At 37.6% G+C, this 26,743-nt stretch overlaps 8 protein-coding genes across 11 annotated transcripts; 3 read left to right on the plus strand and 5 right to left on the minus strand.

The window, feature by feature from the left end:
- Positions 1-203: 203 nt before the first annotated feature.
- LOC104792537 (organelle RRM domain-containing protein 2, mitochondrial) lies at positions 204-1,503 on the minus strand. Its single transcript, XM_010518718.3, has 3 exons — positions 1,256-1,503; positions 634-702; positions 204-542 (listed from the first exon to the last, which is right to left on the minus strand). The coding sequence occupies exons 1-3, from the start codon at positions 1,374-1,376 to the stop codon at positions 301-303; spliced, it is 432 nt and encodes a 143-aa protein (XP_010517020.1). The 5' UTR covers positions 1,377-1,503; the 3' UTR covers positions 204-300.
- Positions 1,504-1,604: 101 nt separating this feature from the next.
- LOC104792538 (increased DNA methylation 1) lies at positions 1,605-7,077 on the minus strand. 4 transcript variants are annotated; one of them, XM_010518719.3, is made up of 20 exons: positions 6,833-7,077; positions 5,906-6,674; positions 5,753-5,821; positions 5,457-5,655; positions 5,276-5,339; positions 4,984-5,112; positions 4,804-4,869; positions 4,642-4,723; positions 4,490-4,549; positions 4,339-4,391; positions 4,040-4,206; positions 3,659-3,842; positions 3,424-3,481; positions 3,276-3,332; positions 2,947-3,192; positions 2,718-2,779; positions 2,574-2,630; positions 2,389-2,482; positions 2,155-2,295; positions 1,605-2,008 (listed from the first exon to the last, which is right to left on the minus strand). In XM_010518719.3, the coding sequence occupies exons 2-20, from the start codon at positions 6,509-6,511 to the stop codon at positions 1,901-1,903; spliced, it is 2,502 nt and encodes an 833-aa protein (XP_010517021.3). In that variant the 5' UTR covers positions 6,512-6,674; positions 6,833-7,077; the 3' UTR covers positions 1,605-1,900. The 4 variants fall into 4 exon arrangements, 3 of the variants coding, with proteins under 3 accessions (XP_010517021.3, XP_087310683.1, XP_087310681.1); XR_015559815.1 differs by lacking the exon at positions 6,833-7,077 and having other exon boundaries at positions 4,309-4,391; positions 5,906-6,731; XM_087454557.1 differs by lacking the exon at positions 6,833-7,077 and having other exon boundaries at positions 5,446-5,655; positions 5,906-6,776.
- A 1,057-nt stretch (positions 7,078-8,134) lies between these two features.
- LOC104792539 (uncharacterized) lies at positions 8,135-9,211 on the plus strand. Its single transcript, XM_010518721.3, has one exon. It carries the CDS (start codon positions 8,570-8,572, stop codon positions 8,948-8,950), a length of 381 nt encoding a protein of 126 aa, XP_010517023.1. The 5' UTR covers positions 8,135-8,569; the 3' UTR covers positions 8,951-9,211.
- An 865-nt stretch (positions 9,212-10,076) lies between these two features.
- On the plus strand, positions 10,077-10,689 carry LOC104699287 (uncharacterized). The gene has a single exon (XM_010414612.3). The coding sequence runs from the start codon at positions 10,217-10,219 to the stop codon at positions 10,628-10,630; it is 414 nt and encodes a 137-aa protein (XP_010412914.2). The 5' UTR covers positions 10,077-10,216; the 3' UTR covers positions 10,631-10,689.
- A 156-nt stretch (positions 10,690-10,845) lies between these two features.
- LOC104792540 (short-chain dehydrogenase TIC 32 B, chloroplastic) lies at positions 10,846-13,440 on the minus strand. Its single transcript, XM_010518722.3, has 8 exons — positions 13,076-13,440; positions 12,250-12,481; positions 12,062-12,141; positions 11,741-11,894; positions 11,567-11,645; positions 11,379-11,463; positions 11,239-11,285; positions 10,846-11,135 (listed from the first exon to the last, which is right to left on the minus strand). The coding sequence occupies exons 1-8, from the start codon at positions 13,191-13,193 to the stop codon at positions 10,965-10,967; spliced, it is 966 nt and encodes a 321-aa protein (XP_010517024.2). The 5' UTR covers positions 13,194-13,440; the 3' UTR covers positions 10,846-10,964.
- Positions 13,441-14,290: 850 nt separating this feature from the next.
- LOC104792541 (ADP-ribosylation factor GTPase-activating protein AGD7) lies at positions 14,291-17,123 on the minus strand. The gene is made up of 4 exons (XM_010518723.3): positions 15,938-17,123; positions 15,747-15,824; positions 14,740-15,248; positions 14,291-14,654 (listed from the first exon to the last, which is right to left on the minus strand). Exons 1-3 carry the CDS (start codon positions 16,871-16,873, stop codon positions 14,742-14,744), a joined length of 1,521 nt encoding a protein of 506 aa, XP_010517025.2. The 5' UTR covers positions 16,874-17,123; the 3' UTR covers positions 14,291-14,654; positions 14,740-14,741.
- On the minus strand, positions 17,106-20,227 carry LOC104699288 (cation/H(+) antiporter 20-like). The gene is made up of 4 exons (XM_087454562.1): positions 19,875-20,227; positions 18,758-19,777; positions 17,621-18,388; positions 17,106-17,523 (listed from the first exon to the last, which is right to left on the minus strand). The coding sequence occupies exons 1-4, from the start codon at positions 20,052-20,054 to the stop codon at positions 17,290-17,292; spliced, it is 2,202 nt and encodes a 733-aa protein (XP_087310688.1). The 5' UTR covers positions 20,055-20,227; the 3' UTR covers positions 17,106-17,289.
- Positions 20,228-24,618: 4,391 nt separating this feature from the next.
- LOC104792542 (origin of replication complex subunit 2) lies at positions 24,619-26,736 on the plus strand. Its single transcript, XM_010518724.3, has 6 exons — positions 24,619-24,821; positions 24,913-25,047; positions 25,130-25,236; positions 25,518-25,650; positions 25,752-26,043; positions 26,207-26,736. The coding sequence occupies exons 2-6, from the start codon at positions 24,913-24,915 to the stop codon at positions 26,632-26,634; spliced, it is 1,095 nt and encodes a 364-aa protein (XP_010517026.1). The 5' UTR covers positions 24,619-24,821; the 3' UTR covers positions 26,635-26,736.
- Positions 26,737-26,743: the final 7 nt, after the last annotated feature.

A 26,743-nucleotide genomic window follows, 5' to 3' on the forward strand; every position in this document is an offset into this window, starting at 1 on the left:
TGACAGACCGTGGCAGAGAAAGGGACGGACGGAGGCTGTGGATGCGATAACATAAAACGCTGCGTTTTTGACTTTTGACTTGGATTTTTTTTTGGTCAGTCATTGTCCTTTTCAATCTTGATTTTGTATAAACATCTTCTGTTTTGTCTGATCTAGCTTTTAGTTACTCTTATTACTTATAATCTGCCCAAAACGGAAAGATAAGGTTCCAAAGGATATGACTTTTGTCTCAAAAATAGATGAATGGCTCCAAGAATCTGATTTTATATCATACATAAAGTAGTCAGTTGGGTTTTTTGTTCATTTACACCAGCCGATGGTTTTGTTGGTTGTGAAACCAGATCCAGAATAAGACTGAGGAGGCTCCTGCTGCAGAGGCCGTCTTGGTTCTCTAGGTTTTGCAGGATCCACAAAGATCACCCAACCGTCCAAAAACTTTGCATTCATTTCTTTCTTGGCCTTCTCTGCATCTTCTATTGTTGCATATGTCACAAATCCGAAACCCTTTGATCTACCTGTTTCTCTATCTGTGATCACTCTCGCTGCAACAACGGAACATAATCAAAAATTGTGAGTTTAAGGCTCTCTATGTTGGATTCATACGAAGGATAAAAGGAGAGAGAGTAGCATTACCATCCACAAGCTCCCCAAAAGAAGCAAATGCTTCCTGAAGCTTTTCATTTGTTGTGAGTCTAGAAAGACCTATTCAAGATACACCAAAGACACAAGAGTACATATAATGAGAACACTCTTTATATTCAGGTCTAAAAGAGACTAATAAAGCAAACAAAATACGGTCCTTTAAGGCAATCTCTAACTCAGAACATCCATCGGAGTTCCACACATCAAAGAAGATTAGCACACTCACCACAAGTCCTCACTAACCACTAAATTCAATTATCAGAAAAATGGAAAATTGGCGAGTAGATCTCAACCTTCATGTTGAATTCCAGACACAAGATGAAACTGATTGAATAGATCAAAGATCCAAATTCTCTCCCTAAGCAAAAAGGCTCTCACTTTACGAAATGGTCAAAGACCCTTTCACACTAATTCCACCCCTCCTATTTATACTTATCACTAAAGTAGGAGAATGATCATTTCTCAAAAGGTTCCACACGATAAACAAATACTTATCCTTTGTAAGAGAACATGACTAGAATCATCCAAGCTCGACATCATCTATAGCACAACTCCAGAAAAGCTGGAAATTCATCTTTGATTAAAATTGAAGACAATTCAAGAAATAAATTACCACTAACGAAGAGCTTGGGGGACGTAAGAGTTGAGCAGTGGCGAACGCATGAGGATGACGAAGACAAGAGGCTATTGTTGGATCCGGCAAAGAGACGGCGAAAGCTGGATGAGAACGCCATTGTAGCAACTAGCAAACTGAGACAAGGATTTGGGGGTTTTAACTAAAAAACACTCTTTTTTTTTTCCATCACTCGAAACGTCGTCGTTTCCTCTGTTTCACATGAGATCTTAGTGATTTTTAAGTCTAAACTCTAAAGATTGTTTCATTTTAAGTTTAAATATTATCCAAATCTTACATAAACATTGCCACAAACTTTTACAAAGCAAAAAAAAAAGATTCTGTTAAATAACACTGAAAATGATTTTATTTTCTGGTTAGTCTAATACTTCACGGACATGTTGTTTGTATCTGTTTCTATGTATCTGTTTATTCTTCTCTTTGGTCTCTATACAAAACATGGAACTGTTCTGGGACTCATCCTCTCTGTAAAACCTACAATCTATATTCAAAAAAAATGAACCAAATATTACAAAAAAATATACCAAAAAACACTGCTCCATCTTCCAGAAAACAAAAAACAAAGAAGAGGATAGATCCCAACACCAAAAAATTCCAGAAGAATCGTTTCAAGATCAGATCAGATCAAATGAGAGTTGTTGATTCTGATAAAATCGTCTTAGGTACTTTCTTCTCCAGCATTGAGGTTCCTTTGAAGATTGTAAGCTGCACTTCCTTTTGGTACTCCAGCAACTGCAAAAAACACCATTGTTATTGCTACTTGCTGCTTTTACCAAATTGGATTCCAACACTCACTATCCAAATCTATGTTTCAAACTATTTTTCTGAATGCTAACAAACTCACAATTCCATAGCAAATCATAACGTAATACACTTACTTGCTGTTCAGCCATCCTTGTAAAGCCAAACTTCTTTGTCCATATAGACTCAGCTTCTTCGGCTGCCGGAAGGACCAGGTTCTCAACCTTTAAAGAAGAAAGAAGATTCTCTACACAAGCATAGAGTCCTTGGAAGTATCCCTATTGCCCAAATCACATAATAAAACTAATTTAATCCATAAGCCAAAAAAACCTATGATATTGTAGAAAATATGAAATGTACAGAGGCTTTACCCTTCCTTGGTACTCCCGGCTTGTAGCTACAATAGGAAGTTCAGCAACTTGCTGGCCAAATATTCTCAGCAGCGCAGCAGAAACAACAAGAGAACTAAACGAACATCATGAGGAAGAGCAATTAGCATAGAAGACAAAAAAGCTGTAAGAGAAAAGGCAGAGTAATAAACAGAAAGAGAACATACTTTACAATCAAGACCAAACAGTACATTCCTCCAAACTCCTGGCCAGATATGTTTCTCCTGCAAATATATCACAAGAATTACAAGGACAATCAACCACTGCCAAAACACGGCTATTGTATTAGAGCTTGTGACGTCATTGCTTACCCATACACCATGACAGGGATGAGATCACGGCCAGACTTCGCAACAATGGGATCAAAGCACTCCTAGAAGATTAAAAAGGAAAGAATTAGGGTCCATCTTTGTTATACATATTTTCAGAAGGTCAAAATTATAGGCGAGAAAGTGGTCCAACATATATAGCCCTGGGGCACATCTTCAACAAGTAATAAAATCAAAACATAGTTGGAACACATCTGAAGTCAAGACATACCCTGAAGATAACAGCCGCTCGTGAAAGCAAGGGCAGATGCTCTGGGTATCGACTCTTTCCACTAAGTATCCTCCATTCGACTGTATCCCCATGATCGGTATATATTCCTTTTTCTCTATCTTTTCTACGTATCATGTCTAACAAAGGTGTAGGAATAGTTTGCGGTCCACAAGAAACAGACCTCTGAACTGCCGTGTGAATCCTGCTGCAGTCACTACAACAGAACCATTTGTCCTGCGGAATTTCCTACAGAAATCAAGGAAGATGTTGAGATATGACGAATGACCTCGTGAACACAAAGCAGAAGGAGCCAGCCTTACACAACTTACTTTTAAATCACAGAGCCCATTCGCTCTGAGGCAACCAACATGGTACTCTTTCTCACACTACAAAAGAAAAGTAGAAGAGGATTATCAGAAAATACTGAACTACTACTAGGAAGAATTGAATTAAAAGAATCAGGAATCAAGGGAGCACCTGGTCACAGAGAATAACAGTCCTATCATCAAATTTTCCAATGCTAAAATCATGGGACCTATCAAATAAGACAAGAGTGAAACACAGTAACAATTAGGCACCTTAATGTGCCTCATAGATTCCACAACATGCACAATAATCAAAGGTGGCTATTGCAGTGGCTTGCACATGTATTTAGGATTCGACAACTGTTATAATCTATACGAGAAAACTAAATATAGTATATGCAACCAACCTGCAAAACACACAGCCACCAATTTCGCTTTCTGGCGCTTTAACGACTCTTGTCAGTCTTATAACTATAGGCTTCAAGTTGCTAGAAGGATCAGTTGCAGGAGCCTTTTTACAAGACACAGGTCCATCATTGCAGCTCGAACAGTACCAAGTACCTTCAGGCATAGACTGAAATTTCAAACAAGCTGCATATAAAAGAGACATGAAGGATCAAAATCAGAGAAAAAAATACGAGAGTTGATCTAACCAACGTTGTCCCATATGCATTACGATTGAGGAAACCATTTAAAAACCAGTGCTTCAGCTACTTTCAGTTCGAAACCTAGAAGCATTTTTAATATATTAGAGTACACGAGCAAGAGTACTATACTCCAGCACCTACCTGTATGAAATGCTTGAGGACATCCAGCACAAAGTAGTAAATCTCCACCATCCCCACAAATTGAACACATGTCATCACTATCACCAGTTGTAATGATATGTCCATTCGCCAATGACATGGCTATATCGTGCAATGATAATCCCGAAGAGATATAGATATGACGATAACTACAAAAGATACAAAAAACTTTAGAAACACATTCCAACACTACAAGTTTACATTAAAGTTAACCATATCTCACGGTAATAGCATATTATTGAATATCTCACGGTAAAATAGCATATTATTGGATAACTCACGGTTGTCGTCTAGCAGCCATTCCAGCATGCGATTCGAATTGCGAAGGACTAATCTGTTGTAATAAACACAAAACAAAATAAGTAAAACCACATCTGAAATTCAAACCGATTCTGATGGACAATCAACATAGCCATTGCATCCACCATTTACCTCTCTGCTGCAACAGCTACATAATATACCATTTCCTTGCTTGTAACCCTGTAGTAGTTTCTGTAGGGGATACACATGTTAACAAAACTAAGGTTCAACTCAAATTTTGAGGGAAGATAAGTAGAACAAGTCGTTTGTCTGCAATAACAAACCTGCGTTTTCACATAGTAAGCCAATTCAGTCCCGTCCGGAAGCCCATTAGGCATAAACAGCAACCGATGTAAATCATTGTCCCTAGAAACAGAGGATTGTATCTTTTACTATCAACGTCAGATAGCAATTAGAGATTCAAATGCTAATAGAAGAACACAAACCTCTTTCTATTGCTTCCTTCAGAAACTTTCTTATGACAACCCGTACCAGATACATGAGAAGCAAGCCTACAGGATTAGCGACCAAATAAATTTCCATAGCTCCATAGATAATTGTCCTAAGGACCATAAGTAATACCTAACAGTAATTAATTTGTAAGTGGAAATATCAAAGATGCATACTTCTTCGCTATCCGCTTTGGCTCATATAATGTGTCCTTTGCATATGTTTTCTCTGGATAATAATGGTTCTCCACAGAGCATGGAGTAAGACTCTGAGTCTCATCAAGACCAGGACCAGGACCAAGATAACTGCAGGTTTCACAAGAATCCCTTTCAGATAGTAACACAAAATGGCAACTTAGATTGCATTAACCAAAAGCTATATGAAACCAAAAGTATCACTGACTACCATCTCAAATAAACTCCCCAATTACAGATCAAGTAGTAAACCACAAGTAGGAAGTAATATTACCTGACAGCAGAATGTTCCGTGTAATGGTTCCGGTCAGACATGCTATCACTCTGTTGGAAACTTGCTGCAGTAAATAACAGCATGTCAGGCTCTGAACTAGTAATCAAAAAGCAAATGATTGCAAAAGAAAATCTATGGAGAGGGCATAGATGCACCAACAATCTAGACACCTGGCCATCACCTTTCCAAGCTTGAAAGCCCTCCTCATTCAGAGCAGAACCAGCTACATTCCTTATTACTTCCTCGAGAACATCACGAGGAGCAGTCTTAACTTCTTGAAGTATGTTATAAACCGCCCTTCCATTCTCCAAAAATATGTGATTATTAGGATGTCTAGTTTTTGCACCAGCATGCAGCTCAAACTCATACGCACTTAATACCTTTTTGCATAATTAAAATATGACATCGTTAAAAACACACAGAACAAATAACTACAGAAACAACAAAACCATACATAACGATCGCAAACAAACTCACTTTCGAGAAATTGCAGCTCGCACAGCCACACAAATACCCACACGAATGGATTATCCCCTGAAGCTCTCTCTGAAAGGCCATAAAAAGTGATATAACGAGAATATAAGACACCAAAACTCTACTCGATAAGAAACACAAAGATTCAGACTTTACCACAGGTGGGGTTGAAATATACTTCACTGGAGCGCCTTCGAGGATACCCGTTTCCAAAAGCTTCTTCACATTAGAAGGGTAGCTGATAGAAACAATCTTCTTCGGCATCTTCACAACACCACCGTCCCAAGTATGATCCTTTACCACGGGCAACTCATCAAATTCCTTCTTAGGTTTACTCAACTTAAACGTGATCTTCGTGATCCCAGTCGAGCTAAGATGCTTAGGAATCTCCAACACAAAACGAGATGGTAACAACACATCACTCGAATCCTCTGTTACGCCACGCTCTCCATCGCTTATAGTCTCCTCGGAACCAAAATCACTCCCGGAACACTCGACGGGATCACCTAAACCGGATATAACCGGCTGGCTAGAGACATCGCGGAAAAGAGAGGTGCTTTCAACAGGAGAAGCAACGGGATTCGAAATCTCCGATGTAATGTCATCGTTAGAAGCTTCTTTGGCTTGTTTCTTATTGGGAAAGTGATCACCTTTAACAACTTCATCATCAGTAGTATCAAGACGCTCTCTTTTCAATTGACCCATTGATGAAGACATCTTCTCTTCCATTGGGATCTCTAAACAAATTGTTCCTTCTCCCATCGCAACGTGGCATCCAATATACAGAACAACACTAACTACTAAACTAGAGAGTTCAGATCTGAGCCTTGGGATTTGAAATCACGTAAGCGTTGAACAGTTCCAGTATACCAATCCGTAAACTTGTATTATCTGATTCCTAGGAGAAAGAGTAATCCAATTCAATCTGGATGATGAAATTTACAGAAGAAAAATTAAAAAAAAAAAAAAAAAAAAAAAAAAATCAATTCATAGGAATTAAACGAGGAAGATAAACACTAAAAAAGATATGTGGGGGGGGGGGGGGGGGGGGGGTAGAAGAATCAATCAAGAGTAGAGAATTACGGATCTAAAAGATCTGTAGATAAGGCTTTGGAAGATTTCGAATTGGGTAGAGATAGAAAAGAGAGGACGGCGAAGAGAACTAGGGTTAGGGTAAAAGAGGGGAAGGAGATAAGATGAGGAAGAAGAAGGAACGTGCAAGGCGGCAACGAACCAGAAAACGAAAAGCTTTGTTCTCGCGGTCCAGATTACTTTTCAAAGCAAAGCAGAGGAGAAGGGGAAAAAAAAAAAACTAGAAAAAAACAGATATTTTTATATTTTGTAATTTTAGGAAAAAAGGAAATAATAATAGTAATCAGTAAATCCATATTAAAAGAAAATACAAAACAAGTCCTTAAATGTTTTAAATGTTTACTCTTTTGACCGAGATTTGCAATCTAGTTCACTTTAAAAACAAAAATTAATGTTTGGGGGGGTGTATATGTGAGATTTAAAAAGTTTGGAGGGTATTATAAAAATTGAACTGAACTTGTGGGGTGACTTTATGTAAAATGAAAAGAAAAAAAAAAAAGAGGGAAGCAAATCGTGGCAGTTGCTGATGACATCTTGGAAGGAAGGTACGAGAAGAGACCAAATCATTTACTTCAGTTGCTCTTTTAAAAATAAAAAAAACTTGGTGAATATCCACGTGTATATGTGGGCTCTTTTCTTCAATAAGATATGTCTTTGTTATAGTTTTGATTAAAATTTAAAAAAACAATATCTAAAATACCACAAATATATTCATAAATTAAAATTAAAAACAAGGTATAACCAATATAGGTTTACAAAAAAAATTGAGTACGGTTTAATAAACTCATTAAAGACTATATTTCCTACACTTATAACAACTTTTAATAAATTCGGTGTTGTTTGGATTTTTTATAGTAATCTTAGAAAATAAAACATAATTATGGTATTTTTAGAGATTTTTAGCTAAAAATCTATACAGTATTTAACTATTTTTCATATAAAAAAAGTATTACTATTTTTTTTTGAATAAAGTTTATTAGGTTTTAAAATGTAAAGATTTGAAATCTAAGAAATATAAGAAAGAATTTGTTCGGATTCGGTAAGGCAAGTGATGTTGTCACCCACACCAATAAACCTTTGACAAATCGGTATTCTTGACAAAATAAGGCATACAAATATTAATCATACATTTTCAAAGATGGGTTGATGTTAATTTTTATTTTGAACCTTCAAATCTATAACCCTACAAAATCATTTTAAGTTTTTCAAATAATCCAAATTTTTATCTTGAGTTTTGGCTTTCTTAATATAAACCCCTAGCAAAACCTCCGATCAACCGGCATATAAAAAGTGGTCATCGAACCAATGGAACTCTTACTAATTTATGCCATTACGTATGACATAATTTGACTTGTTTGTAAATTTCACCTCTATTGGGTGTACGTCAAATATCAAAAATATCTAACATCGAGACTCCGACAACTAATTTTTGTCCTAAACGTGCGTCTCTAGCTCCCCAAGTATGCAAAGTTGCGTCTTAATTCACAATATGATCAAGACACCAAAACGGCGATAAGTTTGGTCGTTTCAAAGTTTGTCCTCAAATTCGTCGTTAGAGCAGGTGAGATTAGGTTATCTTCTCTTCTCTACTTATCTCCTTCATCGAAGCTACTCCATCTTCTATATGGTGGAAGTAATATTTATGACCCGGTTTGGAAACTATAAACCCTTAAGAGAGAAAAGGATAAAGTCGAAACCTTTAAGAAAAAAAAATTCTTTAAACCAAGAATGATTCGCAATCTTTTCTCATCTCTGACTCACCGATTCGCCTGGAGGGTTCCGCTTTTCGTCTACGGCGTGACGTGGACGTTGTTTCTGACGATCACGGTCGCGATCATCTCGCTCGCACCGGAATTTGCATTCGTCTCGGCTATTTACCCGTCTTCTTCTTCTTCTTCGGTGGGGTTCTCGCGGCGGTGCGGTTCCGATGCAGCTGTTTTGGTTCCGTTGGATCTTCCCACGGAAATGTTCTGTTTGCCGGCGAATCTTTTCCGGAGGTCGAAGATGGACCTCGTTGTTCCGCCGGTTTTTGCAGCGATTGTTGTGGCTCTTTCCGCCGTCGTCGTACGAACTATGGGCCTTTGGGAGGCTGAAGAAGAAACCCACTAATTTAGGCCCATTAATACACTATTGACATCGCATAGACCACTAAAAATATTCTCATACATCTAGTTATTATATGTGCATCCTTTTTTTTTATAACCTTGTAATATATGTACTTCCCTTAATACAATTTGGATCAATTATAGATTACTAGAGGAAAATGTTACTTCAATCGATAACGTTTTCTGATTATTGTATCCCATGAAAAAAAAACATGTGGTGATATATAATAAAGATGTGTGTCAATGTAACAACATTATCAAGAAATATTCATTTTGAGTTGTTGGTACATTACTAGTGAGAGAGAGAATCGATGAGTTTGACACTGAAATCCCAAAGTTTATCGGCCAAAGAATTGTCGGTAGCGAATTTGCTCGGAGTGATGACGTTACGTACAGTCGCCGAAATACTTCCCGATGAAGTGCGACGTAGCATGTCGTTGCTTATCCCTAATTAACAATACCCCCAACAAATAATAACAAACATATAAGAAAAATAATATAACTAAATCTCATAAGAAAAACAAAAATGACAAAGGGTTTCGAGTTCACCTGAGTATATTTTTCCACAAGAGGAACGTCGTAGCCTTGAAGACCTCTGAACATACGTTAATTAAAATGTCGAATTTAGGAGAAATTGATCAAAATTTAAGTGTACGATAAAAATGAAAGAATAAAGAACCGGTATGTACTCATGCCTAAACCAATGTGGTGACAAGTCTAGGGTGTACCGAATTTATTATAATGACAATAGCATGACAATGTAATTTTTTTACAAAGATTAGTTTCATATTTATATTTCTCAATTAATATAGTAGAATATGATTAAGACATCAAAATGGTGATAGTTTGGTCGTTTCAAAGTTTGTCCTCAAATTCGTCGTTAGTACTATATAAAAGCAGGTGACATTAGGTTAAATCTTCTCTTCTCTACTTATCTCCTTTTATCGAAGCTACTCCATCTTCTATACGGCCAGGCCCGGTGATGGGAAGATGCGAGAGCGATGCTTTTGCACTAGGTCACATTACTTTTGAAATTTTTTTACAAAATTTTAAGGTATGTCTGATATTTTGACAAAAAAAAAAACTCAAATATGTAAAATTTACAAATAATAAAAAAGAGAAAAAAAAAATTTGGTACAAAGTCCAAGGAAAGCCGGCCCTGTATACGGTGGAAGTAATAATATTTACGACCGGTATAGAAACTATAAACCCATAGAGAGAAAAGAGAAAAAAAAATTGAAACCCTTAAGAAAAAAACTTCAAACCAAGAATGATTCGCAATCTTTTCTCATCCCTGACTCAACGATTCGCCTGGCGGATTCCGATTTTCGTACAGGGCGTGACGTTGACGTTTTTTCTGACGATCATGGTCGCGATCATCTTTCTCGCGACGGAATTCGCATTCGCTATTTACCCTTCTTCTTCTTCTTCTTCTTCTTCTTCTTCTTCTTCTTCTTCTTCTTCTTCTTCTTTCGTGGGGTTCTCCTCGCGGCGGTGCGGTTCCGACGCAGCAGTTTTGGTTCCGTTGGATCTTCCTACGGAGATGATCTGTTTGCCGGCGAATCTTTTTCGGAGGTCGAAGATGGACTTAGTTGTGTCGCCGGTTTTTGCAGCGATTGTTGTGGCTCTTTCCGCCGTCTTCGTACGAACTATAGGCCTTTGGGAGGCTGAAGAAACCCATTAATACACTATTGACGCCGCATAGATTCCACTTATTATTCTCATAAATCAGTGGGATATACAATATGTGCATCTTTTTTTTTTGTAACCTTGTAATATACATACTTTTTCTCAATTACATTTGGAGAATTGATAGATTATTATACTAGAGGAAGATGTTACTATTTTCTTACACAAGATTTTGTGTGTTTATACTTCATTCGATTCTCACACAATCGATAACGTTTTCTAATTATTGCATACCATAAAAAAAAACTATGTGGTGACATATAAAAAGATATGTCAATGTGACAACATTATTAAGAAATATAAATTTTGAGTTGTTGGTACATGCATTATTAGTGAGAGAGAGAATCGATGAGTTTGACACTGAAATCCCAAAGTTTATCGGCCAAAGAATTGTCGGTAGCGAATTTGCTCGGAGCGATGATGTTACAGTCGCCGAAATACTTCCCGGTGACGCCTTTGAGATCAGGATGAGTTGCGACGTAGCATGTCGTTGCTGCTCCCTAATTAACAATACCCCATAAAAAAAATTAACAACCATATAACTAAAATAGTAAATTAAGTCTCACAAGAAAATTTCGGAATGAGAAAGGGTTTGAAATTCACCTGAGGTATATTTTTCCACAAGAGGAAAGTCATAGCCTTGAAGACCTCTGAACATACGTTAATTAAAATGTCGAATTAGGAAAAAATGATCAAAATTAAGTGTGCGATATAGGAATGAAGAATAGAGAACCGGTACGTACTCATTCCGAAACCGGAGTGACGGAAGAGATTGGTGGTGACAAGTCCAGGGTGTACCGAATTTACTGTGATGTTCACACCTTCTTCCTACATGATCATTTCGTATTATGGCATCACATTTTTAATCACTTACATATAAATGTAAGTTTAAGACTATATCAATATGTGTATGTGTATGTATATATATTACCTGTAGTTTACGAGATAGTGCATTGGAGTGCAACAAGTTTGCGAGTTTGGACTGTCCATAAGCCCTTCTGTCCGAATATCTAAAATAATGATATAGACAATATAGTTGTTTTTACATTAGCTAAAAACTTTAATCTCAAGTTCATTATAAGTATAGAATTATATTAAAACTTACCCATCAGGGTCATTGATGCTTTGGAACTTGATACCTTCGGGATAAGTATAAGTATGAGCAATAGATGACAAATTCACAATCCTTCCTTCGGTTCCACTTTCTCTTGCGCTACTTTTCATTTTGTCCAGAAGCAGATTCGTCAACAGAAAATGACCTGGACGATCCATTTTTACATAATTTGAATATAAATTTATTGAGTTTAGCATATACTTATTTCTTTAGTATTCATGTACTAAACATGATGTTTTGAAAATAACTAAATAAATATTTGTGTATTTCGATATAGTTTTCTGACAAGGAAACATTAAATAAAAATCTTACCGATGTGGTTTGTTGCGAACTGTGATTCAATACCATCTTCAGTAAGCTGGAAAGGAGAAAACATAACACCTGCATTGTTTCTAACATTTCAAAGGACACAACAACTAATTAACATTAAACTCTCAGTCGCTTCAAAATAAACACACAAAAATAATAATAAAAATTCAAATTTGATATTTCATACGTACATGAGTATGTTGAGAGGGATATTAAGGGCAAGGAATTGATCGGCGAAGGATCTGACTGATTTGGTGGAAGCGAGATCGAGCTGAAGATAATCGATACGAGCTTTAGGGTTCATCTGAAGAATCATCTCTTTCGATTCATTACCAGCTTTTGGGTTTCTTGCAGCAATGATGACATGAGCTCCTCTCATTGCTAACACTCTTGCTGCCTCCAATCCAATCCCACTTGTTCCACCTTTTTTTTTTGGGTTCATTTCCAATATTTTTAATCATTATTTGAAGATATTGCAGACAAAACAAAAGAAGAATCCAACAAACGGCCGAAGCAACGTACAAGTGTACAACTAACGATAAAATTCGTACTTCTGTGTCTTTTTACAAAATTAAGACACGAAAGTAAATTCTAGCGTTATCAGAAGAAAGACAGAAGTAACAAAAAAAAAAAATATGACATGTTGACTACTATCAAATCAATAAGTTTTGTTCTACTGTGTATCTCAATCTTAATTAGAAAGAAAATATAAAATTAAGAATGTTTTGGTTAATTATTTACGAAAAGGAAAGAAAATCTTTGGGTTTTACAATTTGAGAAAAATAAATTATATTATTTTCTGATAAAATCCCAACATTAAATCTTAAAAGTTTGACTTTTTCTTCCACCATTATTGAATCTTAAAAATTTATTTTTGACAAAATATCTTCCACGACACCAAAACGGAAAACAAATTTGTTTGGCAATAATAGATTTGCTTTGATTTTCCTCTTTTCATGATTTGTAAAAAAGAATATCAGATGTAAAACAAAACAAAAAGAAAACAAAAAGCAGAACCTGTGATGATGGCAGTGAGATGATTAGCATCAATGGAGTGAGTGACATCTTCAGCAGTTGAAGCTGAGCCAAATCCACTCTTTCCTGCTTTCCCTGTCACCATTCCATATATTCCCATGATCTCTCTCTCTCTCTCTCTTTATCTAACCAATAATATAAACCCTAAAAAAAGGTTGCTGCAGATGAATAAGAAGAATGGAGAAGAAATAGAGGTAGAGAGATTACAGGTAAGGAGGAACTTGTGTGGTTTTAAATAGGCTCTCACGCGTGAGAAGATTAGCTACATTTAGACTAGAGTTTGCTGTCGTCGACACATGTGGTCCATTAACCTTTTCACTGACAGCTTATCAAAAATTAATGCTTACAGTTTTCGTAAAATGCCTAGAAAAGGTAGTAATTAATACATATAGTGAAACTAATCCAAACAATTGACTAATTTATTGGACAAAGATTTTTTTCTTTACGTTGAATTGACTAATTATTTTTAAAAATTATTCCTTTGAAAACTTAATTTTTTTATATATAACCTCAATTTTTTTTTTAAAAAAAATAGGAACTCGTCTACCGATCCCAATCGAATACTTAAAATTTAATAACAGACTTATAATACATCACTGTTCTGTATTTTTCTATGCTGTTGCAACCTTGTGTACAACTCTAATTGCTCATCTAGTTTTTGTCTACGTTAGTATGTTATATGACTAGAAATTTCTTATTATAAAATTAACATAACGTATTTTTGTAATGTATATATAGCATAATCAGCCCCGGTTCAGGATGTCGGATTATTGAATGCAAGTGTGAACTGGTGCGGTTTGTACGACAGAACATAGAACGTGTGAGAGACATGCTCTCAACTCATAAACCAAGTTGCATCGTATACGTTAAGCAAACGTAGCCTTCCCTCAGTTTCAACTTTCAAACTTCCAAATATTCTAAAGAGACATTGCTTGGTATATCAAGATTTCTTCCAAACTTGGTATATCAAGATATCTTCCAAACTGTGTCATCTCCACATAACGCCACCTCTATTTAGCTACTTCTTTCCCTCCATGTACATAAGAATTTTACATATGAAATAAGCTGAGAATAAAACATTACCCCATTTTCTTCTTGACCAAAAATTCAATTTGAATATGTATCCGTAATCGGATCAGATTCCGATAAAACTACGAAAGGAAATTGCGTGTAACATAGTAACCGGACAAAAGAAAATATGTGAATTTGAAAGAAGACAATATGAAGAAGGAAAAATTGTTTTTGTGGTCATTACAAATTTCAAGAAAAATAAAAAGTTTAAAATCTCAAAAAAAGAGCTGAAGACTAACCCGAATAGTTTAGTAAACAGTTCTCTATGAAGCTTGTACAAATATAAATGAAACTATATTGTAGAAGAACAAATAGTGACGATCCATTTTTGATTGATCGCCAAATCAATTGATATGTGAAAAGAAGGACCTGTGCTGGCTTTAATATGGTTGAGATTACCACTCTGCTCTCTCTTGTGACAGAGCACGAAAACCACAGCCTCTGCTTTTCCTTAATTGTACAACTTCATTCACCATCATCCCTGAAACACCTGTGATTAGCAAGATAATGTTATTACGAACGTATCGCATTTACGTTTTGGATTGGTTTTTACTTGATTGGTGTTAAGTGCTTACCGCTAGAGAAATCCTCCACCAGTCCAAGCAGAGTCTGATTTCCCATTGTGACCTACAGATTTCTTAGCGCCGGCACTCTGATAATAGAAGTCATCATCTTTGGCATCATTATCATCCCAACCAGCCCAACCATCGTCATCATCATTAGAAGTCGACACCTTTGGTGCTGCTTCCTTTTTGGTATCCTTCTCTTCTCCCCAGTCATCCCAAGAACTCGAGTTACGATAACCGTTGTTGTGACCACTTGATGATGACTGTGACCCTCCAAAAGAAGATGAGTTTGCTGTTTTGTTTCCAAACCCAGAGTTCTGGTAGAGACCGTTGCCCTCGTTTTTATTCTGTTGATTCCAGGTTGATGCTTCTTCTTTAGTGAACTCTTCAACCTTTTGTGAAGCAATTGCCATAACTCCTTTCATGATCCCCCATGTCCTCTGTCCTATCTCTGTTGTCTTATTCGCAACAACATTAACAGTCTCGCTGACCGTGTGATCTAAGCCACCTTCTTTGACCTGCAATGAAACAAAAGGTTTCTTATCTCACAATCCAAGATATTATTGTCAGCAGCATAGACATCTATAGAGAGCATCCGGCATTATGCTATATTCAGAGTTTTAGTAAATCCCACTAGAGATTTTGCAGAGGCTTAAAGACAAAAGTCACAAAACACAGTAGCCTCAATACTGCAATTGGAGACCATTTTGCAGCTAGACAAGACTCTAACTTTGTTGGAAATGAGATAACCTAACTGATTATTGAGCAAAAGACTCTAACTTCGTTGAAAATGGGATAACCTAACAGAGTATTGAGCAAAAGACTCTAACTTTGTTGAAACTGGGATAACCTAACAGAGTATATTGAGCAAAGCGGTAATTACGACATTTCAAAATAAATTTAACACAGCTATGAAATAACAAAGACTACAGATTGTTTTACCAAGAAGTGAGCTTTGATTACGTGCTAAGAAAGCAAGCACATCACCGAAGCAGAATGATAAAAGAAGTAAGTACCTTGGAAGTGAACTCCATGGTGCCAGTCTGAACAACATTTGCAGCTGATGCAGCAACAAGAGACAATCTCCCAAAACCCTATTTTGCAAATACAACGTAAAACAAACACAATCATTCACACGATTCGACAAACAGAGAAGTCACTCAACATCTAAAATCAAATCACTCTAAAAAAAAGCATCCATATTTACCTCCGACATAACAGAGAAAACATCAGCACCACCACCACCACCTTGTTGATTGCTTCTCGGAGCTGGACCAGGGCTAGATCCAAACCCAACATACTTACCTCCTTGCGAAGGAGGAAGTCCCTCAGGCTTAGACTCATTCTCAGCCATCCTCTTAGCGAAAAAACTCTCCTTATTCGCCGCCGAAGCCTCCAGCTGAGACCTCGAGTATATATCCTCCGACGATTTCGACTTCGCCGGAGCACCACGACCTCCCGACGACCTAAAATCACTCGCAGATTGATTCCGCCTCATATCAGTAGATCTGAACGAATCATCATTATCCCAATTATCCCATCCACCATTACCAGAATCCCTACCACCACCTCCCTGAGACAACGGAGGCTTTTTATTCATCCCACCACCACCACCAACCGATTCCTTCACAACCGGTGGATCTCTCCATTGCCTTCCCTCAGCTAAAGCCTGGATCCGATCTCGATACACAGACGCGGCGTTCGAATTGTACTTTGCGATGATATCGGTCTCTTTAGAGATCCCGTACTGAGCCAGAAACTTGTTGAGACAATCGTTGCCTCCGGCGTCCATTTTCTTGATCTGGATCTCGGACCATGAATCCATGGTCACGGATCTGACGAAGGAGATGTGAACACCTAAGCCACGGTGCTTCCCTGAGCACTCCAAGCACATGAAGATCCCGTATGAAACCGATGCCCATTGTGGATTCTTCTGGGAGCAATCGACGCATACCTTGTTCTCCGGCTGGGATTGGAGAGTCCGTAACCTTCTCGCCGCCGCCATAATGCCGGTTCTCCGATCAGCTACTAATTTGACCCGACCCGAATAGATCTGATTCAGGTCCAGATTCTGATGATACACCACCAACGCGTTTTTTCGCTCAATCGTTTTGCTAATAAATTTGGAATTTTTTTTTTTCATGCGTTTTTTTTTTTTGGCACGTGCGAGTTTCGCGGCACCTTCACTGAAAATTTCCAATATTATTATTGTTTTTTTTCTCCCACTGCTAAAAATATTGTAAACGAGCTAAAAGCAAATTAGTAGATAAAAAAAAAATGAAGTATCATTTACTAATTACTGTCCAAAATTCAACATGTAAAAATTTATGCTAATATTGTCATTGTGTTACCAAATTCAAATAGCTAAAACCAAATATTGTAATTTTAGCTACAAACTTTTAAATTTGTATGCTAGTTCTTGATTATTTAATGATATTTTGATATCAATATCTTGTACATAACTAAGGTTCCATCATAGCTGGATAAACCTGTACGTAAGGTTCATCTTAGCTGGATACCATTACAGGCTAGTAATTATATCAATCATCGTTTCTAGTCTCAAACATTGTCTCCCACAATAGTTTTTGCTGTATTCTTTTCAATGTTTCCTTGAATGACTAGTGTTGAAACCACTAGTCGTCCCATTTGACAACTTGTTGATTGTCGATTTCCAACTATCAGAAGCTCATAGTCCTTTCTCATTCCTATTTCCTCGACTTTGATTTCTTCGTACTCTATCTCTACACCTTCACATTGTTGCTTAAAATCTTCCACTGCTATATCATCAATCTCCTACATCATCACAATCTTAATTAGTTATGGTTACGTGATTTATATTCTTTAGTAAGTTCCGTCTACTACACTAAAGTTAATGTAAATGATTTTTTACCTTTTCACTATAACCAGAAGTTAAGGTACTATCGGAGATTCGCAAGAGTGTTATTTTGGTCTTGGGGTGTTGAGCCATTCTACTTCCAATCTCAAGTGCTTTTCTATCGTTGATCCCACCAATGAACACAAGTCCTATTCTTTTTGGCCTATCGCGGCTACTGCTTTCTCCAGTCTCTTTGTGGTCTAGAACCGCAACCACTGGGCATTTAGCATACTCCATCACCCTCTCGTTGACCACTCCCCATCCCGTTATCAGATGCGGTAATATGATCATCCACACCTTGTTATGTTCCGCTGCATTGCATATGTCCTCGTGCATCGTTCCCAAAGCTGACACACTTTTTAAGTGGCGGATTCTAATCCTTTGTTTCTGGTCTCTGACCTGTCCGTAAATACTAAACGCAGCTTCTATCTGGTCACGCGGCCTCCCTTTACACAACTTATCTATGAACGGCACACCGTTTCTTCTCGTTCGTTGGACCATCGAGATGGAGGATGATAGTTCAGTGAGTTCCATCAAATGCATCACATATACTTTGAGTGATCCATTGGACGTACCAAGAGACTCAACGAGTTTGATTATGCAAGGAACGTCTTGAGGACCACGTACACAGGCTAGGATGCGTAACTTCTCTTTCTCGTCACCTGTGGAGTCAGAACCATCATTGTTCAAGGGTTTATATACAGCCACGACTGATGGAGTCGTCATAAAGGTTGTGACCAGAGCCATCAGGACTAGAATTGCGAACATCTCGTCGTTGAGCACCTAATCGATATTAAAAGCATGTAGATCCATCACAAACTTTAAGATATCAAGAGTCTTGATTCAAGACTAAAATATCTCAATGGCCAGTAAATAAACATATAAATAAATATATCCATGTTGCATGTTCTCTGCTTTCACAAGTTTGGCCAGTGTTTAGGTCCTACAACAATATTTGTTTCTTTGGCTTTTAGTTTTTTTTTTTAAATATAGTTCTAGTGTTTAAATTAAATGTTTTTTTTGTAAATAAAATTTATAGAAGTATCTCAACCTTGAGAAAGTAAATAGGTCTTCTATGTTCTGAGAATTTCTCTAATTCCTTATATGAAAGAATTAATATTGTGGTAATGTGTACTTGTCTAAGTTTACTACCTTCTTCTCCTTGCCGATGTTTAGTACAACTAGCTCAACGAGCCCTTTAGTGTTCATCAAAAACCCTAAAGTGAGGGATTCACGCGCGGATATGGTGCACATCATCGCCATGAGGAAGGTGCCAATGATTTTCCCTACGCAAGCCGTGGATATTACCAAGGCCAATATCCCCCAAGCCTCTGCACCATTGATCTTGTTTACATCTGTCTTCAGTCCGCTAGATGCAAAGTAGAGCGGGAGTAGAAGCCCCGAGACAAAGTCCTCTATTCGCTCGACGAGCTGGTCACTGAAAGATCCATTTTTAGGGACGATTAGCCCAAAGACAAAAGCCCCAAATATGGAGTGTAGTCCGATTAGGTCTGTGATAAAACCGGAGACTAGGACTCCTGCTAGAGTTAGGCATATGCACGCCTCGTGCATCGTGCTGGCATAGTTCTGGACGATCCATTTCATGGTTGGTCGGATCACAAAAATCATGAAGATAACAAAGGCAAAACCTGAAAGAAGAACCCATATGGATATCAATGGAGATGCATGTTTGTGGTTGTCGTGGCTTCCGGGGAGAGCCACGGCTAGGGCAAGGAGGATCCATGCGGCCATGTCATTGAAAGCAGCAGCTGCTAAGGCTGTCTGACCAACACTTGTGGTCAAGAGCTTGAGTTCAGCTAAGATACGGGCAAGGACTGGGAAAGCTGTGATGGAAAGAGAGACTCCAATGAATAGAAGGAATTGCCAGTATCCTGTTGATTCATGATCCTCCTCCACGGCTCTACGGAGGAAAAGGGAAACACCAGCGCCCAACACAAAAGGGAGAGAGATTCCGGCAAAAGAAATAGCAAAAGCTTTTTTTCCCGTGCGGCCTAGAACCGTGAGGTCTAGTTCTAGACCGACTAGGAAGAGGAAGAAAAGGAGGCCAATGCTAGCAACTGACTCTAGTATCGGAGTGCTCCATTCTGGAAACACGAGTTTAACAAACTCTTTGTTTCTCCCCAATGCTGAAGGTCCCAACAATATCCCTCCCTATAATAATGTTATTAATATACTCGACGTTAATGTGACAATTTAAAATATAGAGAAAAGCATATAGGTATGCATGTAAAGTGTGTCTAGAGCTTACAAGGATCTCGGCGACGACTTTGGGTTGACGAAGGGGTTTGAGGAGAAGGGTAAGGAAGCGGCTGGTGAATAGGACGATGGTGACTTGTATTATTAAAAGAGGAAAGGCACAGTTGAGAGGATTGTCTCCTCCCCATACTCCATCCGACGCCGTTTTGATGCTCGTTCCGTTTACCGCCATTTCCTTCAATTTCAGTCAAAATAACGAACCTCAAACGATCTTATACTTACAATTTTATTTTTTTTGCATGTAAACGAAGAATCTAACGGAACAATTTTATTTGAATTTTTTTTTATAGATTTTGGTGTGGCCTCCTCACTAACATTGTAACATGATTGGAAGATCTTATGACTAGTTAGGAACGACCTATTACTCCTTTTATAGACGAGACAGGAGAGTGGTTAGTGACAAAAACCACTAATTTTTGCTACAAAATAATTTTAGAGAAGATCCAAATATACATTTTTGTTTTGTAATGCAAATTTTTTTTCCCTTGTCAACATCATTTTGTTATTATATATCTGAATTCTCTTGTGCGTATAGCCATGGTGCTCACTGACATAATTACTTAAAATAATTGTCACTCGCTGTCAAAGAAAGAGAAGGTCACTGACATTAATTAATATAAAACACCCATATTGATATTTCTATAGAAGCAATCGATCGCCAAGTCTTTATCATAATAACGAAACTCCGATGGTCATAGTTATATATGATATGAATATGTATGTTAAAGGAAGAGCAAGTGCCTGAATCCGATGGGTGGAATTGAGTCATCCTATCGTATTTTTATAGAATTGCTTCCTTTCTTTTTTTTTGTCAAACAGAATGGCTTCCTTTGCCTGTCATATGTAACTTCCAATGTTCTGAAGGTGCATGCGGTGCATGCATACGTCTCATCTGAGATGAGACATATTCAACCGCATTTGAATCATTTATATTGCAAAATCATTTTTGTCACTGTCGGTTATTGAAAGCTAGTATTATAGTCTCTGTGCAAAATCGTATTTTCTATAGCATAATTTAATTTAAAGTTGAACAAGATCAGCCCAAAGAAATGGTGGTCCTAATTAAGAAAAAAAGTAAGTGACTGTTATCATGATACTAGATTTTAAAAATGTGTAATATTGTATTAAAAACAATTCTAAGCAACATTTATTTAGTTTTAAAAACAATAAATGTGATGGTTTAAAAAGTATAACCACTATCTTAAAAATGAATATAAGTGGCTCTTAGAAAGAAATTAATGGTAATTTTTTTCCTTATCTCGTGTGTCCATCAGTCCATCAGACCCGAACTGGTTGAGTGTAATATACAAAGTCTTTTGTTTTTCTTAGGTCTAATTTTAAATGAATAAAATGTGTATTTGTCGTCAATTACAAAAGACTAGTTTGAGTGCACTCACGACAGTCCACTACTACTTCTCCGTTCATATTTATGCATAATGCACGACACGAATAATATCTCCTCGCGTACGGTGTGGGGAAAAAATGTATATGGGTACTTCTTTAAGGTAAAATCTTGTGCACGACACGAATAATACACTCTATTACGATCGAACGTTCTGTGTACAAAGTAACAAACACGTCGAATTAATCATTCTTCGTTCATGGTGCGTCGATCATGTTTCTTTGTTGGTACCGTAAATCAATATTCTTGAATTGTGATAACTAATTATCGTAAATATGCGAATATCCAGATCACGGAACTGAGTAAAAGACAAAATATCCCATAATCGACTCAAACAGTCAAACCTTTGTTTCAGTAAGGCGAAAGCTTATTGGGGTATATACATCGCTCCAATAGAATGGGGAGAATTTGCTTTAGCCACTAATTAAAAGTATCTTTGACTGTGCCAACAACTATTTTGTTTCTTACACTACGTAGTAGTGCCCTATATTTTAAGCACTCTGGCTTTTAATTGGAAACGTGTCGAACCCTATAGTATTTACACACAAAGAAAAAAATTAAACAAATGATTATAACACAAACCGGCATTAATATAACATGTAGTTAAACCAAACAGAGTCGTGTCTCGTTTTTGTAAATAGAAAGTAAGCAAAGCAAACTTCTGACTAGAGCGACTAAACTTGAACCGGGTCTTCCATATGAAATAATTTCGATTATTTAGTTTTGCGAGTAAGAGAACTTGTAATATTTGAGGAAGCGTCTGAAAAATATACATTCAAAAAGCGTCTAAACACATGTCCATAATGTCGTCATTACCTAGGCATCATCAATCTTGCATAGATGAGGTCTAACGGTCGCTTGTCTTTATCAGCTCATACCTCATTTGCAATCATACTACTTTGTTTAATCGATTCCTCCGTGTTGCAGCTAGCATATATCATTGCAGTGTTTTCTTTTTTGGATTCAATCCCCACCATCATCTTCATCTCTCGATGCAAACAGTTTATATCTATGGGTACTTGTCTCAACTTTGCAATCCCCATCAGCACATTCCGATTTTAGCTATAGGCTACAACCTCAAAAAAAAAAACACAAAGTTTAGATCCGCACAGTACTGCAGCTCATTAAGCTTTTCCATCGGGCTAATTGATGAATCTTCAATGACATAAATAAAACTACGCTATCAACAATCCAAGTCAAAATATGGCTACAACAAACTACACATGTATGATCGAACTTGGATCTCTAGCGCTGACTTTGTAGACCATAATACTCTTAACTACGTTAACAACAAACTGAGACAGAGCAAGCAAAAGAAACAGATTCATTCATTCAAACCACTAAAACATTCAGCACGAGACCCTAAAACAGCAGAGAGATCTCAACTCCCGAAATTAACAACAAACCCAAAAATCCTTACAAAGTTTGTCCTTGCCTCTTCGGACGAGCATGCTCGTTGTAAGTAACATTCTCGAGAAAGATATTAACAAAAATCAAGTAATAATAACGAAAACAGAGTAAATACAGAATTATTAAAAAAAATTGGTTGTAAAACAGAATAAAATTAACAGCATCACGAATCAATCGTTTAAAATCCAAAATTAAACCAAGAAAATACAGAACTAAGGACGATATATAAAATTTGGTTGTAAAACCGGAAAAAAAAATATATATATTCGGTTTTATAGCAAACCAAAACCAGAATCTTATAACAAAAATGATAACCAATCAATCAACATTAGAAGAAGTAGAGTGAACTATTTAGGGTTTTGACAATTGTGACTTTGTGAGAGTGTGAGACAATGAACTTCCGCCGCATTGTAATGGTATCCGGTTCACATTTCTTGAAGAGAGTCTGTACAGTGGCCGCTGCTCCGACATCGGCCGCTAGCGTCGAGAATTCCCATCTCTGGAAGCGGGCCTGTACAACGTCCGCTGCTCCATCGGCGTCGGCTGGCGTCTACAAGGCTGATCTATCATCGGTAACAAACGATGGATCTTCGGCTTCTGCTCAGAAGACAAGAGAGCAGAGGAAGAAGAGGAAAATGTTCAAGGAACTTCGGATTATCATAGAGAAGAAGGGGAGGGGAGTGAGGAATACGTTAAATGAGTTTATCAAGAGGGAGGAGGCAGAGGGTGTTTCCATCACTCAAGAAGATCTCTTTGGTTGGGCTAAGCAGCTCGACAAGTTCGGAAAACACATACACGCTTGCCAGGTACGTACGTTAGGTGGATTATATATAAGAAAGAATTTGGTTTTGGAATTACGCTTACTATTACGCTTCTTCCTCTTTCTTGAGTAGCCCCCCGCCTCGACATACCTCCGGTCCCTCTGTCCCTCGATATTCCGGCGATATAGCTAACCTGATAATCCCGGCCTATTTTCCACCTCCCTTTAGTCGAAGCCCATCAGACAAATAACTTTTGCAGCTGATAAGTTTGGATGATCGTGGCGGAATAATTTACAACATAAGTTTGGTGAGTCGTGTATGAATGAATAAAAAAGCACAGGTTTCCAGAATTTAGCTCTTTAATTCTGAGTTGTTGGATCTTCTTTTTCTTTTTAACTTTAAAATCGTTGTATCTTCCATGTTTTCACTGTGTTTCTGTGCATTCACATTCGATTTTAGCTTATAAGCTAAGAACCACATATGGACTTTCGTTACTATGACACATGAATTTATTAAGTTCAAATTAAAACCATACATTTTCGTTAGCATATCACCGCCATTACTGAAGATCAATCCTGTGAAATGTTTTGAAACACATAACACCATACATTATATGACTTATGTGGTGGCACATGCTACATAAAATATGTCATTTGCTTAGGACAGCCATTACGGATGTCGGCGGCATCGGTTGATTTTGGTGCAGCCACGTCTATATTTGTGAACCGGGGTACGGGGTTTATTTGGATGTTGATGACATCCTGGTGGAGGATTAGGACGTGAACATCGGTTGAGATTCAGATATTTCTTCTTCGGTTCGTTAGCCTCAACTTTATATGATAATATCCTTAAAAAACTTTGCAACCATATATGATAATTAAGATCCTTAAAAAATTCAGACAGAGCAGTAGAGCACACAAACTGGGACAGAGCTAAGAAAAAGAAACAGATTGATTCAAAGTTTCCACAAAACCATTCAAAACATATTAAATCAAAAAACACTAACCAAACCAGCTGTTAACCGACGGTTTATAATGTCGATCCGTGTGATTCTGTCAGCATAGCATGTGGACCGTTGGATCTTTTGCCATCCGTGTCATATCTGATAATGGAACCTGAACCGTTAGAATTTAAATGCCTGTGAAACGACGGCGTCGAGTTGTAACCGGGAAACACGAAGAAAAAAAGCGCGGGAAAATCGAGACTGCATCTCATCGTCTTCGTAGGTCAATTTTTGTTGTCTTCTCCGGCTGCTAACTAAATCTAATCGTCGAAGTTCTTACCGGCGATCTGATCGGACACAATCGAATCCACGAACGATTCGTTGCCGTGATTTTGTTCGTGTAGGTGTCCGGATTTTATAAAGGTGATTTCTCGTTCGATTTGGTGAAATTGAGTTATCCATTGTTATGTTGTTAGTTTCGTTCGATTGTTTCATTGTTTTGTTCCAAACGAAGATGGAGGACATTGACAACATAGAAGAAGAAGATGAGTTTGGTTTCTCAAGAAACTACTTTCTGGCAAAAGAATTGGGTGGGGCGAGTAAGCGATCAGCTCACAAGCTCTCTGATATTCATATTGTTGATGAGCAGGTGCTGATTTTTGGATATTCTCTTCCCAATTTTTATGCTTTTTCTTGACAAATTGATGGAGAAACGTTATGTGTGTTTTCAGGAGCTTAGAGAAACATCATCTAATATTGAAATGAAGCACGCTAAAGAGGTTTCTAAGCTTATGAGTGATTACAAGACTATGTACCCAAAGTGGGTCTTTGAGCTCAGGTGAGTAAAAAGGTTCTTTGCTTTTTGAGTTTTGACTTAGCATATGTTATACTCCTCTTTCTTGGATACAAGTTAGAATCTGAAATATCACTTATTGTAGAAACTGTTCAGAGGAATATAACATAGACATTGAGCCTGGACCTTCTCCTGTATTTCTTCTCTAGAAGTTAAGAGTCACCTATGTTCCATCTTAGTTGTGTCCTGAATCTGAAATATGTTCCATCCATCTGAATCATGCATACTTTTAGTGTGTCTTCATTTCATTTTGCTGCTACTTACAGGTGTGGCTTTGGCCTTCTAATGTATGGCTTTGGATCTAAGAAAGCTTTAATTGAAGATTTTGCTTCTGCTTCTTTGACTGAGTATTCCGTTGTGGTCATCAACGGCTACCTCCCTTCCGTAAATCTAAAACAGGTACTCTTTTCTCTGATTGGATGCAGTATGTTCTTCACTGGTTGGAAAGAAATTCGCTTTAGGTAATAGCAAAATCGTCTTTTCAATGTTTGTAAATTCAGGTTCTTTTAGCATTAGCTGAACTTCTGTCCGAGCTGTTGAAGTCTAGAAGAAAGAGTTCTGGGAGCGTCTCTAAAGGTCAAGAAACATCTCCTTTACGCTCCATAGATGATATTCTTTCCTTTCTACATGCCCCACAGTCTGAAGATAAAGACTGCTTCATATGCGTTGTTGTCCATAACATTGACGGCCCTGCTCTTAGGGATCCCGAATCACAACAAACTCTTGCCCGGCTTGCTTCCTGTTCGCACATACGCCTTGTTGCCTCTATTGACCATGTCAACGCTCCATTATGTAAGCATTACTCTCCATCTTTCTCTGTATATCTTCTGCTAATTGCTCATCATGACTGAGGTCTGTTATCATTATTTATGTTCACTGCCATCTGTCCAATACTTCAAATATCTTCTGTATTGCTTCTTTGTCCTGAGGCGATGTTTCTTGTATCCATTGGCAGTGTGGGATAAGAAAATGGTGCACACTCAGTTTAACTGGCTATGGCACCATGTTCCAACATTTGCGCCATACAATGTGGAAGGTGTATTCTTTCCATTGGTTCTTGCACAGGGAAGCACAGCCCAAACCGCCAAAACAGCAGCCATTGTCTTACAGAGTTTAACGCCAAACGCTCAGAACGTCTTCAAGATTCTTGCTGAGTATCAACTTTCTCACCCAGATGAAGATGGCATGCCCACTGATGATCTGTATTCAGCCTCTCGGGAACGCTTCTTTGTGAGCAGTCAAGTGACTTTGAACTCACATCTCACAGAATTTAAAGACCACGAACTGGTTAAGACCAAGAGGAACTCTGATGGACAAGAGTGTCTGAATATACCTCTCACTTCGGATGCACTTCGACAGCTCTTGCTGGATCTCAATCAGTAGTAACCTCAAACTGTATCTGATATGAGTCGTTTGTTATAGCTTGAACGAGCTATTATACTTTGAAATGGTTACATATTTAAATTTAAGAGAATGTTACAGTCAGCCCTCA

This window comes from Camelina sativa, chromosome 6 (genome assembly GCF_030686135.1).
Source record: "Camelina sativa cultivar CO46 ecotype springtype chromosome 6, ASM3068613v1".
Lineage (NCBI taxonomy): Eukaryota > Viridiplantae > Streptophyta > Magnoliopsida > Brassicales > Brassicaceae > Camelina > Camelina sativa.

Bases quoted from the DNA above. Each gene is read 5' to 3' on its own strand.
- LOC104792537 (XM_010518718.3), bottom strand. From the start codon at position 1,376: ATGGCGTTCTCATCCAGCTTTCGCCGTCTCTTTGCCGGATCCAACAAT. The intron at 703-1,255 runs GTAATTTATTTC...TATCTTGAATAG, and splicing joins CCCCAAGCTCTTCGTTAGTG to GTCTTTCTAGACTCACAACA. The intron at 543-633 runs GTAATGCTACTC...CCGTTGTTGCAG, and splicing joins TTTTGGGGAGCTTGTGGATG to CGAGAGTGATCACAGATAGA.
- LOC104792538 (XM_010518719.3), bottom strand. From the start codon at position 6,511: ATGGGAGAAGGAACAATTTGTTTAGAGATCCCAATGGAAGAGAAGATG. The intron at 3,482-3,658 runs GTTGGTTGCATA...CTTATTTGATAG, and splicing joins GGTGGCTGTGTGTTTTGCAG to GTCCCATGATTTTAGCATTG. The intron at 2,296-2,388 runs GTAAAGCCTCTG...TTTGGGCAATAG, and splicing joins GCCGGGAGTACCAAGGAAGG to GGATACTTCCAAGGACTCTA.
- LOC104792539 (XM_010518721.3), top strand. From the start codon at position 8,570: ATGATTCGCAATCTTTTCTCATCTCTGACTCACCGATTCGCCTGGAGG.
- LOC104699287 (XM_010414612.3), top strand. From the start codon at position 10,217: ATGATTCGCAATCTTTTCTCATCCCTGACTCAACGATTCGCCTGGCGG.
- LOC104792540 (XM_010518722.3), bottom strand. From the start codon at position 13,193: ATGGGAATATATGGAATGGTGACAGGGAAAGCAGGAAAGAGTGGATTT. The intron at 12,142-12,249 runs GTACGTATGAAA...TTGAAATGTTAG, and splicing joins ATCCCTCTCAACATACTCAT to AAACAATGCAGGTGTTATGT. The intron at 11,464-11,566 runs GTAATATATATA...ATGATCATGTAG, and splicing joins CACTATCTCGTAAACTACAG to GAAGAAGGTGTGAACATCAC.
- LOC104792541 (XM_010518723.3), bottom strand. From the start codon at position 16,873: ATGAAAAAAAAAAATTCCAAATTTATTAGCAAAACGATTGAGCGAAAA. The intron at 15,825-15,937 runs GTAAATATGGAT...TTTGCAAAATAG, and splicing joins TTTTCTCTGTTATGTCGGAG to GGTTTTGGGAGATTGTCTCT. The intron at 15,249-15,746 runs GTACTTACTTCT...GTTTCATTGCAG, and splicing joins CCATGGAGTTCACTTCCAAG to GTCAAAGAAGGTGGCTTAGA.
- LOC104699288 (XM_087454562.1), bottom strand. From the start codon at position 20,054: ATGGCGGTAAACGGAACGAGCATCAAAACGGCGTCGGATGGAGTATGG. The intron at 19,778-19,874 runs GTAAGCTCTAGA...ACATTATTATAG, and splicing joins AAGTCGTCGCCGAGATCCTT to GGAGGGATATTGTTGGGACC. The intron at 17,524-17,620 runs GTAAAAAATCAT...GTGATGATGTAG, and splicing joins CTTCTGGTTATAGTGAAAAG to GAGATTGATGATATAGCAGT.
- LOC104792542 (XM_010518724.3), top strand. From the start codon at position 24,913: ATGGAGGACATTGACAACATAGAAGAAGAAGATGAGTTTGGTTTCTCA. The intron at 25,048-25,129 runs GTGCTGATTTTT...GTGTGTTTTCAG, and splicing joins TTCATATTGTTGATGAGCAG to GAGCTTAGAGAAACATCATC. The intron at 26,044-26,206 runs GTAAGCATTACT...ATCCATTGGCAG, and splicing joins CCATGTCAACGCTCCATTAT to TGTGGGATAAGAAAATGGTG.